Genomic DNA, 11,549 nt, shown 5'->3' with positions numbered 1-11,549 from the left:
CAACATGGTATCTTGCATTACACTGCCTCAGATCTTCGGATTATTTTGTAGCAAATGAGTAACAATAGGTGCATGAATTGTTGGATCCACTGGTCTTACCGCATACAACATTATCCAGAAGAAATCAATCAAATAGAACAATGAAATGGTCTATTATAGGCTCACTGTAGGCACCATCTCAGAGATTCTGCAGGGTTGAAGTGCTAAACTCTAGGATGTGGTAAATGCACTACAAAAATGGCTAGTATATGATGCCATGTCCTCAACTGCCAGGATTCATGGATCCAGGAACCAAGAGAAAAGAAATAGGAATGCCTAGACCAGCGGAATTTCTGATATAGAGCAGGAGAAACGTAAAACGGGTGGTGGAAGAAGATGTTAAGTACCAGTTTGGGCCTTGCGTCCAGTTGTAATGATAGTAACTGTGGCTTGTCTCACTAATCTTCCTGTGTAGATTTTAGAAAGACTGTGGCTGGCTATCACCTTGTGACAAAGTAGACTTAACATGGGACTCAAGCAGTTCTGAACTGACTGCTTTTGGGTAGACTGCAGCAAATATCTCTTTTGCACATTCCGTCGTCCACTTCCGGTATCAGTCACAGCTACATGGATAGTTCTAGGTGAGTAAGCTCAGACTTGTCCTTTCTGTTGGTGAAATCCCACTGCAAGTCAAAGCCATGTATCTTTCTGCTTCCTGTTCCAAGTCTTTCTTCAACACTGGGGTGCTGCTTTCCCACACAGAAGCACAGCCCGGAAGTGCAAGGATAATTAACGACCCTGGAGGCAACTCTTAACTAATGGGGGATGGAAACTGGTTAATAAATGTTCCCAGTTCTATTAGTTGAAAAACTCTGGGAGGCATTCTGAAAGTTCCTCAGAAGGTCTTGGAGCACTCAAACCCCAACTGTCAATCTTGATAACACACTCTTTAAATTTTATTATTTTTGAGAGTCTCACTCTATCGCCCAGGCTGGAGTATAGTGGTGACATCTGGGCTCACTGCAACCTCCACCTCCCGGGTTCAAGTGCTTCTCCTGCCTCAGCCTCCCAGTAGTTGGGATTACAGGAACCCGCACCACGCCCAGCTAAATTTTGTATTTTTAGTAGAGACAGGGTTTCACCATGTTGGCCAGGCTGGTCTCAAACTCCTGACCTCAAGTGATCCGCCTGCCTCAGCGTCCCAAAGTGCTGGGATTACAGGCATGAGCTACTGCATCCGGCTGATAATATACATTTAAGTGATTTTCTCCCTTTTCCACTCCCTGTTTTTTCACTTCTGTTTTCTGGGATCACCTTGCAAATGACCTTATACACACAAGCCCTTTTCTCAGGCTCTACTTTCAGGTGAACTAAACTAAAACAGGCACAATTAGTTAAATGCATTTATATATTTTTTCACATAAGTACTTTAGGAATTTTCTAGACTGTGTATAAGTAACTGTGAATAATAATTACTTATTTGCAAGGTGAGGTGAGAACATTTTAATCCTGCTGCGCAAATTTTTTTTGTTTAGGTAATACAGGAGTTGATGGCAATGATGGTTACTCATTCTGAACCACACTGAAATGACCTTCAATTTCCATCTGCTAATAAATACAGTCATGCGCTGCATAATGTTTTGGTCAACATCCCCTAAGATTATAAAACCACATTTGACTGCACCTTTTCTACATTTAGATATACAAATACCATTGTGTTACAACTGCCTACAGTATTCAGTACAGTAACATGCTGTGTGTAGCCTAGAAGCAATAGTTTAAGTACATTTGTGACGAAATCCACAATGTTTGCACAACAAAATCGCCTAACGACGCATTTCTCAGAATGTATCCCTGTTGTTAAGCAATGCATGACTGTATAAGAATATCTGACTTAAAAACACATATGAACTAATGGCCAAGTGGTGAAAGGCTGTGTATGCTAAAAAATATTACCAAAAAGTTCCATACCCATAACATATGTGATATGTGAGTTTTTTGTCACAGAAAATTTCAACCCAGTATTACTTTCTACCAGAAATGTCTTTAACAACTCATGATATGAATCCATATACTTTTCACACCAAAATATTCACAAAAATTGAATAATTCACTTAGCCAAATTCACTTTTTTTTTTTTTTTTGCATTGGGTCTATTATTGATCACTAAACTCACACTGACTTCATTTAAAATTGTTCATTGCATCGCTTTTTTTTTTTTTTTTTTAGATGGAGATTCGCTCTTGTCGCCATGGCTGGAGTGCAATGACTCAATCTCGGCTCACTGCAACCTTTACCTCCTGGGTTTAAGTGATTCTCCTGTCTCAGCCTCCCAAATAGCTGGGAATACAGGCAGCCACCACCATGCCCAGCTAATTTTTGTCACCACGCCCAGCTAATTTTTGTATTTTTAGTAGAGACGGGGTTTCACCATGTTGTTGCCCAGGCTGGTCTTGAACTCCTGACCTCAGGTGATCCACTTGCCTCGGCCTCCCAAAGTGCTGGGATTACAGGGGTGAGCCACTGTGCCTGGCCGTAATTGTTCATTGCATCTCTAAAATATTCCATCTTAGTATTTGTAGCACTAATTGTACTTTATTTAGGTTATCCTATTTTTCATTTCGAGGCCCTTTATTTTAGCGACAAGACACACTGGCAAGTTAAAAATGCTTTATTATTATTTTTTTTAACATAGAAGAAGCTTGGTAGTGGACATGTGGCCATTCGATGTTCTTATGACTAAGAGAGTTCAGGCTCATGTAAATGTACCCCTATGCATGCATATGTAATTCTTCTCAAAATTAAGCTTAGTCACTAAAAGAAGATTCGCTATCTGAACTTTCTTCTACAGTTTTTTCACTTTCACCATCAGGCACTGGAGCATCTGGCCTCCTAAAAGAAAAGGAAAAAAAATTTAAAGGTCTTTTCCAATTGAAAAGAACACTTACAAACTCTTAAAATTGGTTCATCTTAGAATATTGCTGCTAATAAATCTGCCAAGTCCGTGTCCTTAGTCTCCCGCACTACCCCACTAGTGTACTTCTCTCAGGCTTCTTCGGCACCATGGGGATTCAATGCTATGCCTGTAGAGGCCGCGGCAGTATTTTCTCTTGCCAGTCCTTACATAGTGCGCTGCTTCAGCACTTTCTGCTTCTCATTACCATGGAGACCCAACTACAGACAGAGATGCGATCTGTAGAGGCTAGCATGACCAGTGCTAAATCCCTGAAGCTTCCAAGTGTACATGAGGTACAGAGAAAGGAAAGCTAGAAATGAAAAGGAAACGCTTCATGTTCAGGAAAGCTTCAGGGAGAAACTTAGAAATGGAAGAGAGTTCAAAAATGGCTATTAAAAAATAGGTAATGTGGAAATTTTGTAGCGAAGGAGAGTGCCTGGTCAAAAAAGGTTCTTAATGTTTGTTAAACGTTTTCACTTCCATGTTTTATCTTTACAGAATGAAAATAGAAAGTATGAGTTGGCAAAAATACTGTTTCAAAGATCCCCTAGGCATAATAAGGAGACATGAGAATGGTTAGATTCCAACTTTGCATGGATGTGCTCTAATAAACCTAAATGAAATTTTAATGATGTTATTAAAATAGTCAACTAGTTAAGCCTCAATAGTTTTGTGCCAGTAAATCATTTAATCAGTGCAGTGGCACTATCACTCAGCCTCTATTCACTCTTACCAAGAAAGTAAATTAAGCAAAAGAAGTATTTTCTGGGGGTGGGGGAACCAAGAGGAAAAGGAGTAACAATATAACTGCTATATCTTTTTTTTTTTGAGACAGAGTCTCGCTGTCGCCAGGCTGAAGTGCAGTGGTGTGATTTCGGCTCACTGCAACCTCTGTCTCCCAGGTTCAAGCCATTCTCTTGCCTCAGCCTCCTGAGTAGCTGGAACTACAGGCATGTGCCAGCACGCCCAGCTAATTTTTGTATTTTTAGTAGAGATGGGGTTTCACCATGGTGGCCAGGATGGTCTTGATCTCCTGACCTTGTGATACACCCGCCCTGGCCTCCCAAAGTGCTGGGATTATAGGTGTGAGCCACCGTGCCTGGCCTATAACTGCTCTATCTTAATAATTAAAAACTACCAGACTGATTTCTCCCTCAGGCTTCTTGACTCTTATTAAACATTTAGGACACTTAAAACTCTTATTCACCACAAACAGAAATTACTATTACTAAAATAAGAAAATGCACAGTCTAACAGTTACTTTAGGTATTAAAATTATGGCTTATATTTTAAAATATATTTGGCATACTACAAAAAGAGAAAGAAATACTGGCATTGCTCCCTAGTTGTCAAATATAAACCCATTTGCTCTGCTGAATAATTTTAGATTGTATCTACAAGGAAGCCTTATGTACTCAATACAGTAAAATTTTAAAGCTGGGTATGGCGGTTCCAGGATTTGACTGATGCTCCATCTGCCTAAAATACTAACATGGGACCATCATCGTCATCGCTTTGCATTAGAAGCAACAACTCTAGAATTAGTGGGCATGAATACTAGGCACATTTTACCCAGTAAATTTCTCTTTGCTATATAGTTGATTTCTTACTGTCTACACTTTGTTAAGTAGGAAAACATTACCAGTGGGAATTATTTTAATACCACATCAAAATTATATTAGTATCTATGACAACTCAAACAAATACAACAATGTACATAACTTCCTAAAATAAATGCTACTTTAGAAAAGGGTAGGTCAGGGATATTGGTTCATGCCTGTAATCCCAGCACTTTGGGAGGCTGAGGAGGGTGGATTGCTTGAGCCCAGGAGTTCAAGACCAGCCTGGGCAACAGCGCAAAACCCCATCCTTTGCAAAAAAACAGATAAATTAGCCAGTAGCGGCCTATTGTGCCAGCTACTTTGGAGGCTGAGGTGGATTACTTGAGCCTGGGGTGGCAGAGGGTGCAGTGAGCTGTGACCATGCCTGGGCACTCCAGCCTGGGCAACAGAGTGAAACCCTGTCTCAAAAAAAAAAAAAAAAAAAAAAGAAAAGGGTAAAAGCTTAGGACTAGAAGAAACTGAAACTATAAAATTCATTAATTTACATGTGTAACCATTTATTGAAACGTGATGCTATATTGCATAGTAATTAAGAATATAGGCTCTGGGTACAGACTGTCTGTGCTGAAATCCCATCCTTGTTTCTTACTTGTTGGCCAACTTTGGGGAAGCTGTTTAACTACTTTGTGACTGACCGGATTTTGTGATGATTAAATTAATAAATGTAAAGTGTGTTTGATAATATATGGCACATAGTATCAAATAAATATCTGCTGTTACTGTGATTATTTATTTTCATCATCATGCATCTACTATTTGCTAGAAAATGTGTTAGGTACGGGAGATACAGAGATGAATAACGAGTAGTTCCTTCCCTGAAGCAGCTAATATTTTTGTGAGGGAGACAGAAATGCAAACAAATTGTTACAGAATGTGATACAGCCATGTGCCACATAATAATGTTTCAGTCAGTGATGGACTGCATATGATGGTGGTCCCATTAGATTATAATGGAGCTGAGAAACCTCTATCGCCTAGTATTTACTATACTGTACTTTCTGTTATTTTATCTTATTTGACAAGGAGTCTCACTCTGTTGTCCAGGCTGGAGTGCAGTGGTGTGATCTTGGCTCACTGAAACCTCTGCCTCCTGGGTTCAAGAGATTCTCCTGCCTCAGTCTCTCGAGTAGCTGGGACTACAGGCATGCACCACCACACCTGGCTAATTTTTTTTTATTTTTGGTAGAGAGCAGGTTTCACCATGTTGGCCAGGCTGGTCTTGAACTCCTGACCTCAACTGATCCATCTGCCTCAGCCTCCCAAAGTGCTGGAATTACAGGCGTGAGCCACAGCACCCAGCCTCTCTTGTTATTTCATTTTGTTTTACATTTTTTGAGAGAGTCTTGCTCTGTCAGGCTAGGGTGCAGTGGTGCAATCTTGGCTCACTGCAATCTCTGCCTCCGGGGTTCAAGCCACTCTCCTGCATCAGCCTCCTGAGTAGCTGGGATTACAGGCATGCACCACCATGCCCAGCTAATTTTTATATTTTTAGTAGTGATGGGGTTTCTCCATGTTGGCCAGACTGGTCTCGAAGTCCTGATCTCAGGTGATGCACCTGCCTCAGCCTCCCAAAGTGTTGGGATTATAGGTGTTAGCCACTGTGCCTGGCCTCTGTTGTTATTTTAGAGTGTACTCCTTCTACTTACTTTTTGGAAAAAAAAAGTTAATGTTAAACAGCCTCAGGGAGGTCCTTCAGGAGATATTGCAGAAGAAGGAATTGTTACAATAGAAAATAGCAGATTTATGCGTGTTATTGCCCCTGAAGACCTTCTAGTCAGACAGGATATGGAGAACAGTCATATGGATGATCCTGACATGTGTAGGCCTTGAATGTGTTTTAGTTTTTAGCAAAAAAGTTTAAGAAGTCAAAATAAAAAGTTTAAAGAATACAGATATAAAGAAAGAAAATATTTTTGTATAGCTGTACAATGTATGACTTGTCTTTTAAGCTAAGTAGTATTACAAAATAGTTAAAAAGGTAAAAAAAAAAGTTGATAACGTTATACTAAGCTAAGGTTAATTTATTATTGAAAAAAGTTTTTAAAATAAATTTAGTGAGGCCGGGCGTGGTGGCTCAAGCCTGTAATCCCAGCACTTTGGGAGGCCGAGACGGGCGGATCACGAGGTCAGGAGATCGAGACCATCCTGGCTAACGCGGTGAAACCCTGTCTCTACTAAAAAATACAAAAAACTAGCCGGGCGAGGTGGCGGGCGCCTGTAGTCCCAGCTACTCGGGAGGCTGAGGCAGGAGAATGGCGTGAACCTGGGAGGCGGAGCTTGCAGTGAGCCAAGATCCAGCCACTGCACTCCAGCCTGGGCGGCAGAGCTAGACTCCGTCTCAAAAAAAAAAAAAAAAAAAAAAAAAAAAAAAATTTAGTGTAGTCCAAGTGTACAGTGTTTATGATATTTACAGTTGGTATAATAATGTCTTAGGCCTTCATATTCACTCCCTATTCACTCACTGACTCACCCAGAGCAACTCCAGTCCTGAAAGCTCCATTCATGGTAACTGCCCTATGCAGGTACCATTTTTTACTTCTATGTTTAGATATGCTTAGATACACAAATACTTGTCATTGTGTTGCAACTGCCTACAGTATTTGGTACAGTAATATGCTGTACAGGTTTATAGCCTAAGTATGTCGCACGCTATACCAGGCTTGTGTAAGTACATTCTATGACGTTTGCACAATGACAAAATCACCTACAATGCATTTATTGTAACAGATCCTTGTCATTAAGCGATGCACAGCTGTATATATACAAATAAGGCTGAACTGTTTGTTTGAACAGAAAAAATGGTCGCTGAAGTTGGTCAGAGAAGACTCCAAATAATTGGAAATACTTGTGAAGAATTTTATGATTCGAGTAAGACTTCGCCAGAAACAGAAAAGGTGGAAATAAGAGAGAATGACAGCATTCTGGGTAAAGAATAAAATGGGATGGTGTAGCAGGCTGCACTCAGAAACTGTAAGTCATTTGGTAGTTAGAGTGTAAGGTACCCCGGGGTGCAACATTAGATGAGATTAGAACATCTAGCAGGAGCAATAGGTGGAAACTCTGTTTAACCTTCCGAGGAACTGCCAAACTTTTCCGAAGCAGCTGTACCATTTTACATTTGTACCTGCAATGTATGAGGGTTCCAATTTCTCCACACCCTCAGCAACACTTCTTATTGTCTGTACTCATTCATTTTTTTCTTTTTCAATTTTTCTTATTGTGGTAAAATACAGATAACATAAAATTTAACATCATAACCATTTTTAAGTATACGGTAGTGTTAAGTACATTCACATTGTTGTACAACCATCATCACCATCCATTTCCAGAACTCTCTTCATCTTGCAAAACTGAATCACTGTACTCACTTATTAATATTCCCTTCTCCCTCCAGCTGCTGACAATCACTATTGTTTCTGTCGCTATGAATTTGACTACACTAGATACCTCATGCAAGTAGAATCATACAATATTTGTCCTTCTGTGATAGGCTTATTTCATTTAGCATAATGTCCTAAAAGTCCATCTATGTTGTAGCATGTGTCAGAATTTCCTTCCTTTTTAAAGCTGAATAGTATTCCACTGTATGTATATACCATAATTGTTCCTATTCATCCACTGATGGTTACTTGCATTGCTTCCATCTTTTGGCTATTGTGAAAAATGCTGCTATGAACATGCATATACAAAGATCTCTTTGAGACTCTGCTTTCAATTCTTTTGGGTACATGCCCCAAAGTGGAAGTGCTGAATGATAATTCTATTTTTAATTTTTTGAAGGATCACAGTACTCTTTTCTATAGCAGCTGCATCATTTTATATTCCCACCAACAATGCACAGGGGCTCCAATTTCTTCATATCCTTACCAATACTTATTATTGTCTTTGTTTGTTTATTTATTGGGGATATCTCATTCTGTTGCCCAGGCTGGAGTGCAGCGGCATGGTCAGAGCTCACTATAACCTAACCTCCTGGGCTCAAGTGATCCTCCTGCCTTAGCCTCCCAAGTAGTTGGGACTGCAGATACACACCATTGCGCCTGGCTAATTTAATTTTTGGTAAAGATGAGGTCTCACTTTGTTGCCCAATCTGGTTTAGAACTCCTGGCTTCAAGTGATCCTCTACCCTTGTCCTCCCAAAGTGTTGAGATTACAGGCATAAGCCACTGCACCTGGCTCCTCATTCATTTTATTTTATTTTATTATTTATTTAGAGATGAAGTCTCACTTATTTATTTATTTAGAGAGGCTGGAGTGCAGTGGCACCATCTTGCTCACTCCAACCTCCACCTCCCAGGTTCAAGCAATTCTCCCTGCCTCCGCCTCCCAAGTAGCTGGGATTACAGAAGCCTGCCACCACACCCAGCTAATTTTTGTATTTTTTAGGAGAGACAGGGTTTCACCATGTTGGCCAGGCTGGTCTCGAATTCCTGACTTCAGGTGATCTGCTTGCCTCAGCCTCCCAAAGTGCTGGGATTACAGGCATGAGCCACCGTGCCTGGCCCCCTCATTCATGTTAAAATAAATTTTATGCTACTTGAAATTGGAATTGCCAGGAGAACAAAAGAAAAAGTACATACTAGTTCTCTTTGGGTACGAAAAAGAAAAGCAAGCCACAAGAATCAAATGAAGATAGGAAAGCATTTTGTAAGTTGTAAAGTCTTTTAAGTATTACTAGTAATAATAAAACTCACAGCAATACCATCATTTCCAGCCTGGATATTTGTATTTTCAAGGGGAACAGAAATTTGGCTCTGCATATTTTGATCATAAATGTTCTTACTTCACCCTATAAGTTGTTTTTCATGGAAAGAAATTTAAAGACATATTTGAAAAAGTTGCTACCTTAAACTACTAAAGTTTAGCTTCTCCCAATTCAAAGAAAACACACTTTGCTACTAAAAATTTGGAAATGAGGACTTTATAATAGTCTCTTGTTATTTTAAATATATAAGTGAATTTCCAAAAAAGATTATATCAACAAAATACAGAAAAATATATATCATGAATATCATGTGTATTTTTTTTTTTAACAATTTCAATCTTTGGTGGTTACAATAAAAACACTAAATTGGTGGCTACATTTTAATAAGCATATTTATATTTGTGACACCAAAATTATCAGCAAAATTCTTAATAAAAGCAAATTTTTAAAAAGTTTAAGTTTAAGCTAATTATTAAGTCTAAACTATCTTAAAAATATATATCTTTTCAAAGAAGTTACTAGGTTGACCTCAACTAAAAATGATCTAAAATATAGAAAGGTGCAGGAGAAAGGACGAAGTATATACAAATCTGCCCTTTTTAGCATACCAGATGCTGTGCACATTCTAATTTTGACACCCACTCTTCTCCCATTGATGTGAATCAGTGAAGGTTGTCAACTAGAATCCTCGCTGTCCTCATCTTTTCCCTATCCACTTCCTTGTTTCAGTCACAGTCTAGGCCTGGCTAATCACAGGAATCTATTCCCTTGCAGCGAGAGAGAGATGGATTCAAGGAAAGGCACACAATTCAAGCAGGGCTAGTCAGAATGTTTCCTTATAAATGAGCTATGAGTTATGGAGAAGAGGGAACTCTCTCTGTGTTCAACTGGAAAAACTAGCAATATTCTGGGGGGCTACGTTCCCAGGCTTCAGAGAGGAAACTCATCAGCACTAGGAGAGACACGGTTTATTACACCAAGGAAGTAAAGATAGAATGAAGTGGGGAGAGAAGAATGCCAGTCAGCCAGCCCTGATGACACTGAGTCCCTAGATCCTGTCCTTACCTAGATTTTTCAGCTATGAGAGTCCATAACTTCCCTTCTTACATAAACTAGTTTGAGTTGATTTCTGCCATCCTAAATATGAAGAGAGTCCTAAAATACCAATATTGTTGGTTTAATTTGTTTTCATTAAAGGAAGATTTGTATTTGTGTTTAAAACTAGTTACTTTAAGGACACAAAAACCAAACATTCTTTGGGAAAACATGTAAGATAAAGAGTTTAAAAACATTTTTCATTTTCTAGACACTTAAAAAATTGAATTTAAAGCAGATTAAGTACCAAAAACATTGTCAGTAAAAATATTGCTGAGTAGGAGATGATGAGGTAGTTATTATTCAAATCACTAATGGCAACTACACACACATAAAGTTATAATGTCACATGGTACTGTTGTCCATTAATGGTCTGTCAGAGCTATGCGATGGCAATAGGTGGTCTTAAGAGAGCCAGGTGTCGTGGCTCACACCTGTAATCCCAGCACTTTGGGAGACTGAGGTGGGTAGATCACCTGAGGTCAGGAGTTTGAGACCAGTCTGGCCAACATGGTGAAACCCTGTCTCTACTAAAAATACAAAAATTAGCCAGGCATGGTGGCATGTGCCTGTAATCCCAGCTACTTGGGAGGCTGAGGCAGGAGAATCACTTGAACCCAGGAGGCAGAGGTTGCAGTGAGGTGAGACTGCACCACTGCACTCCAGCCTGGGTGACAAGAGCAAAATTCTGTGTCAAAAAAAAAAAAAAAGAAAAGACCCAAAACACTAAGATTCTTGAATTAGATTGTATTGACTTAATAAGGACCTCTGGGTAATTAAAAATGTAACAATTTTGACTTTGAATTATAGTAGCTAGTGAGATTAATTTGGTCTTTTCTCTTTTGAATTCTCATCAAGACAGGTATATCCTGTTCTTTGTCTTAGTAGGTAGACTCCTGCAACCATGAAAACAATTTAATGCCTAATATCATGAAGAAAAAGAAAAGCAGCTGTTCTAGGTAGGATGGACTTTTGCTATTGGTCTTGGGATCCTTTATTTCCCAGCAGCTCCTCTGCCACTTGCTTGCTAGCCACACAAAGACCCACAACTGCTTTCTAACATCTCCTCTTTGATATATCTATTATCTCTCTCATTCTTATGATCAAGTTCTCTAAAAGTAGACCAATTACAATTTTTTGATATGGTTTGTCCTATACTTTCTAGCTAGTGTCTGCCAGCTAATGAATGAGG

The 11,549-nt window shown here is 39.4% G+C and overlaps 1 protein-coding gene across 8 annotated transcripts in view; it reads right to left on the bottom strand.

The window, feature by feature from the left end:
* Positions 1-2,635: 2,635 nt before the first annotated feature.
* WASHC3 (WASH complex subunit 3) overlaps positions 2,636-11,549 on the bottom strand; it is a 46,992-nt gene continuing 38,078 nt past the window's right edge. For 6 of the 8 annotated variants that reach the window (XM_011761752.2, XM_011761751.2, XM_011761748.2 and 3 more), the window contains one exon: positions 2,636-2,871. In XM_011761752.2, coding sequence (XP_011760054.1) covers positions 2,787-2,871 — 85 coding nt within the window. In that variant the 3' untranslated portion in view covers positions 2,636-2,786. Of the gene's footprint in view, positions 2,872-9,251; positions 9,347-11,549 lie in introns of all 8 variants that reach the window. The other 2 variants (XR_011608925.1, XR_011608926.1) reach the window with 1 other exon arrangement.

This window comes from Macaca nemestrina, chromosome 10, assembly GCF_043159975.1.
Source record: "Macaca nemestrina isolate mMacNem1 chromosome 10, mMacNem.hap1, whole genome shotgun sequence".
NCBI lineage: Eukaryota > Metazoa > Chordata > Mammalia > Primates > Cercopithecidae > Macaca > Macaca nemestrina.
The sequence above is the reverse complement of the archived record's forward strand: the minus strand, read 5'-3'. Positions and strand labels throughout refer to the sequence as shown.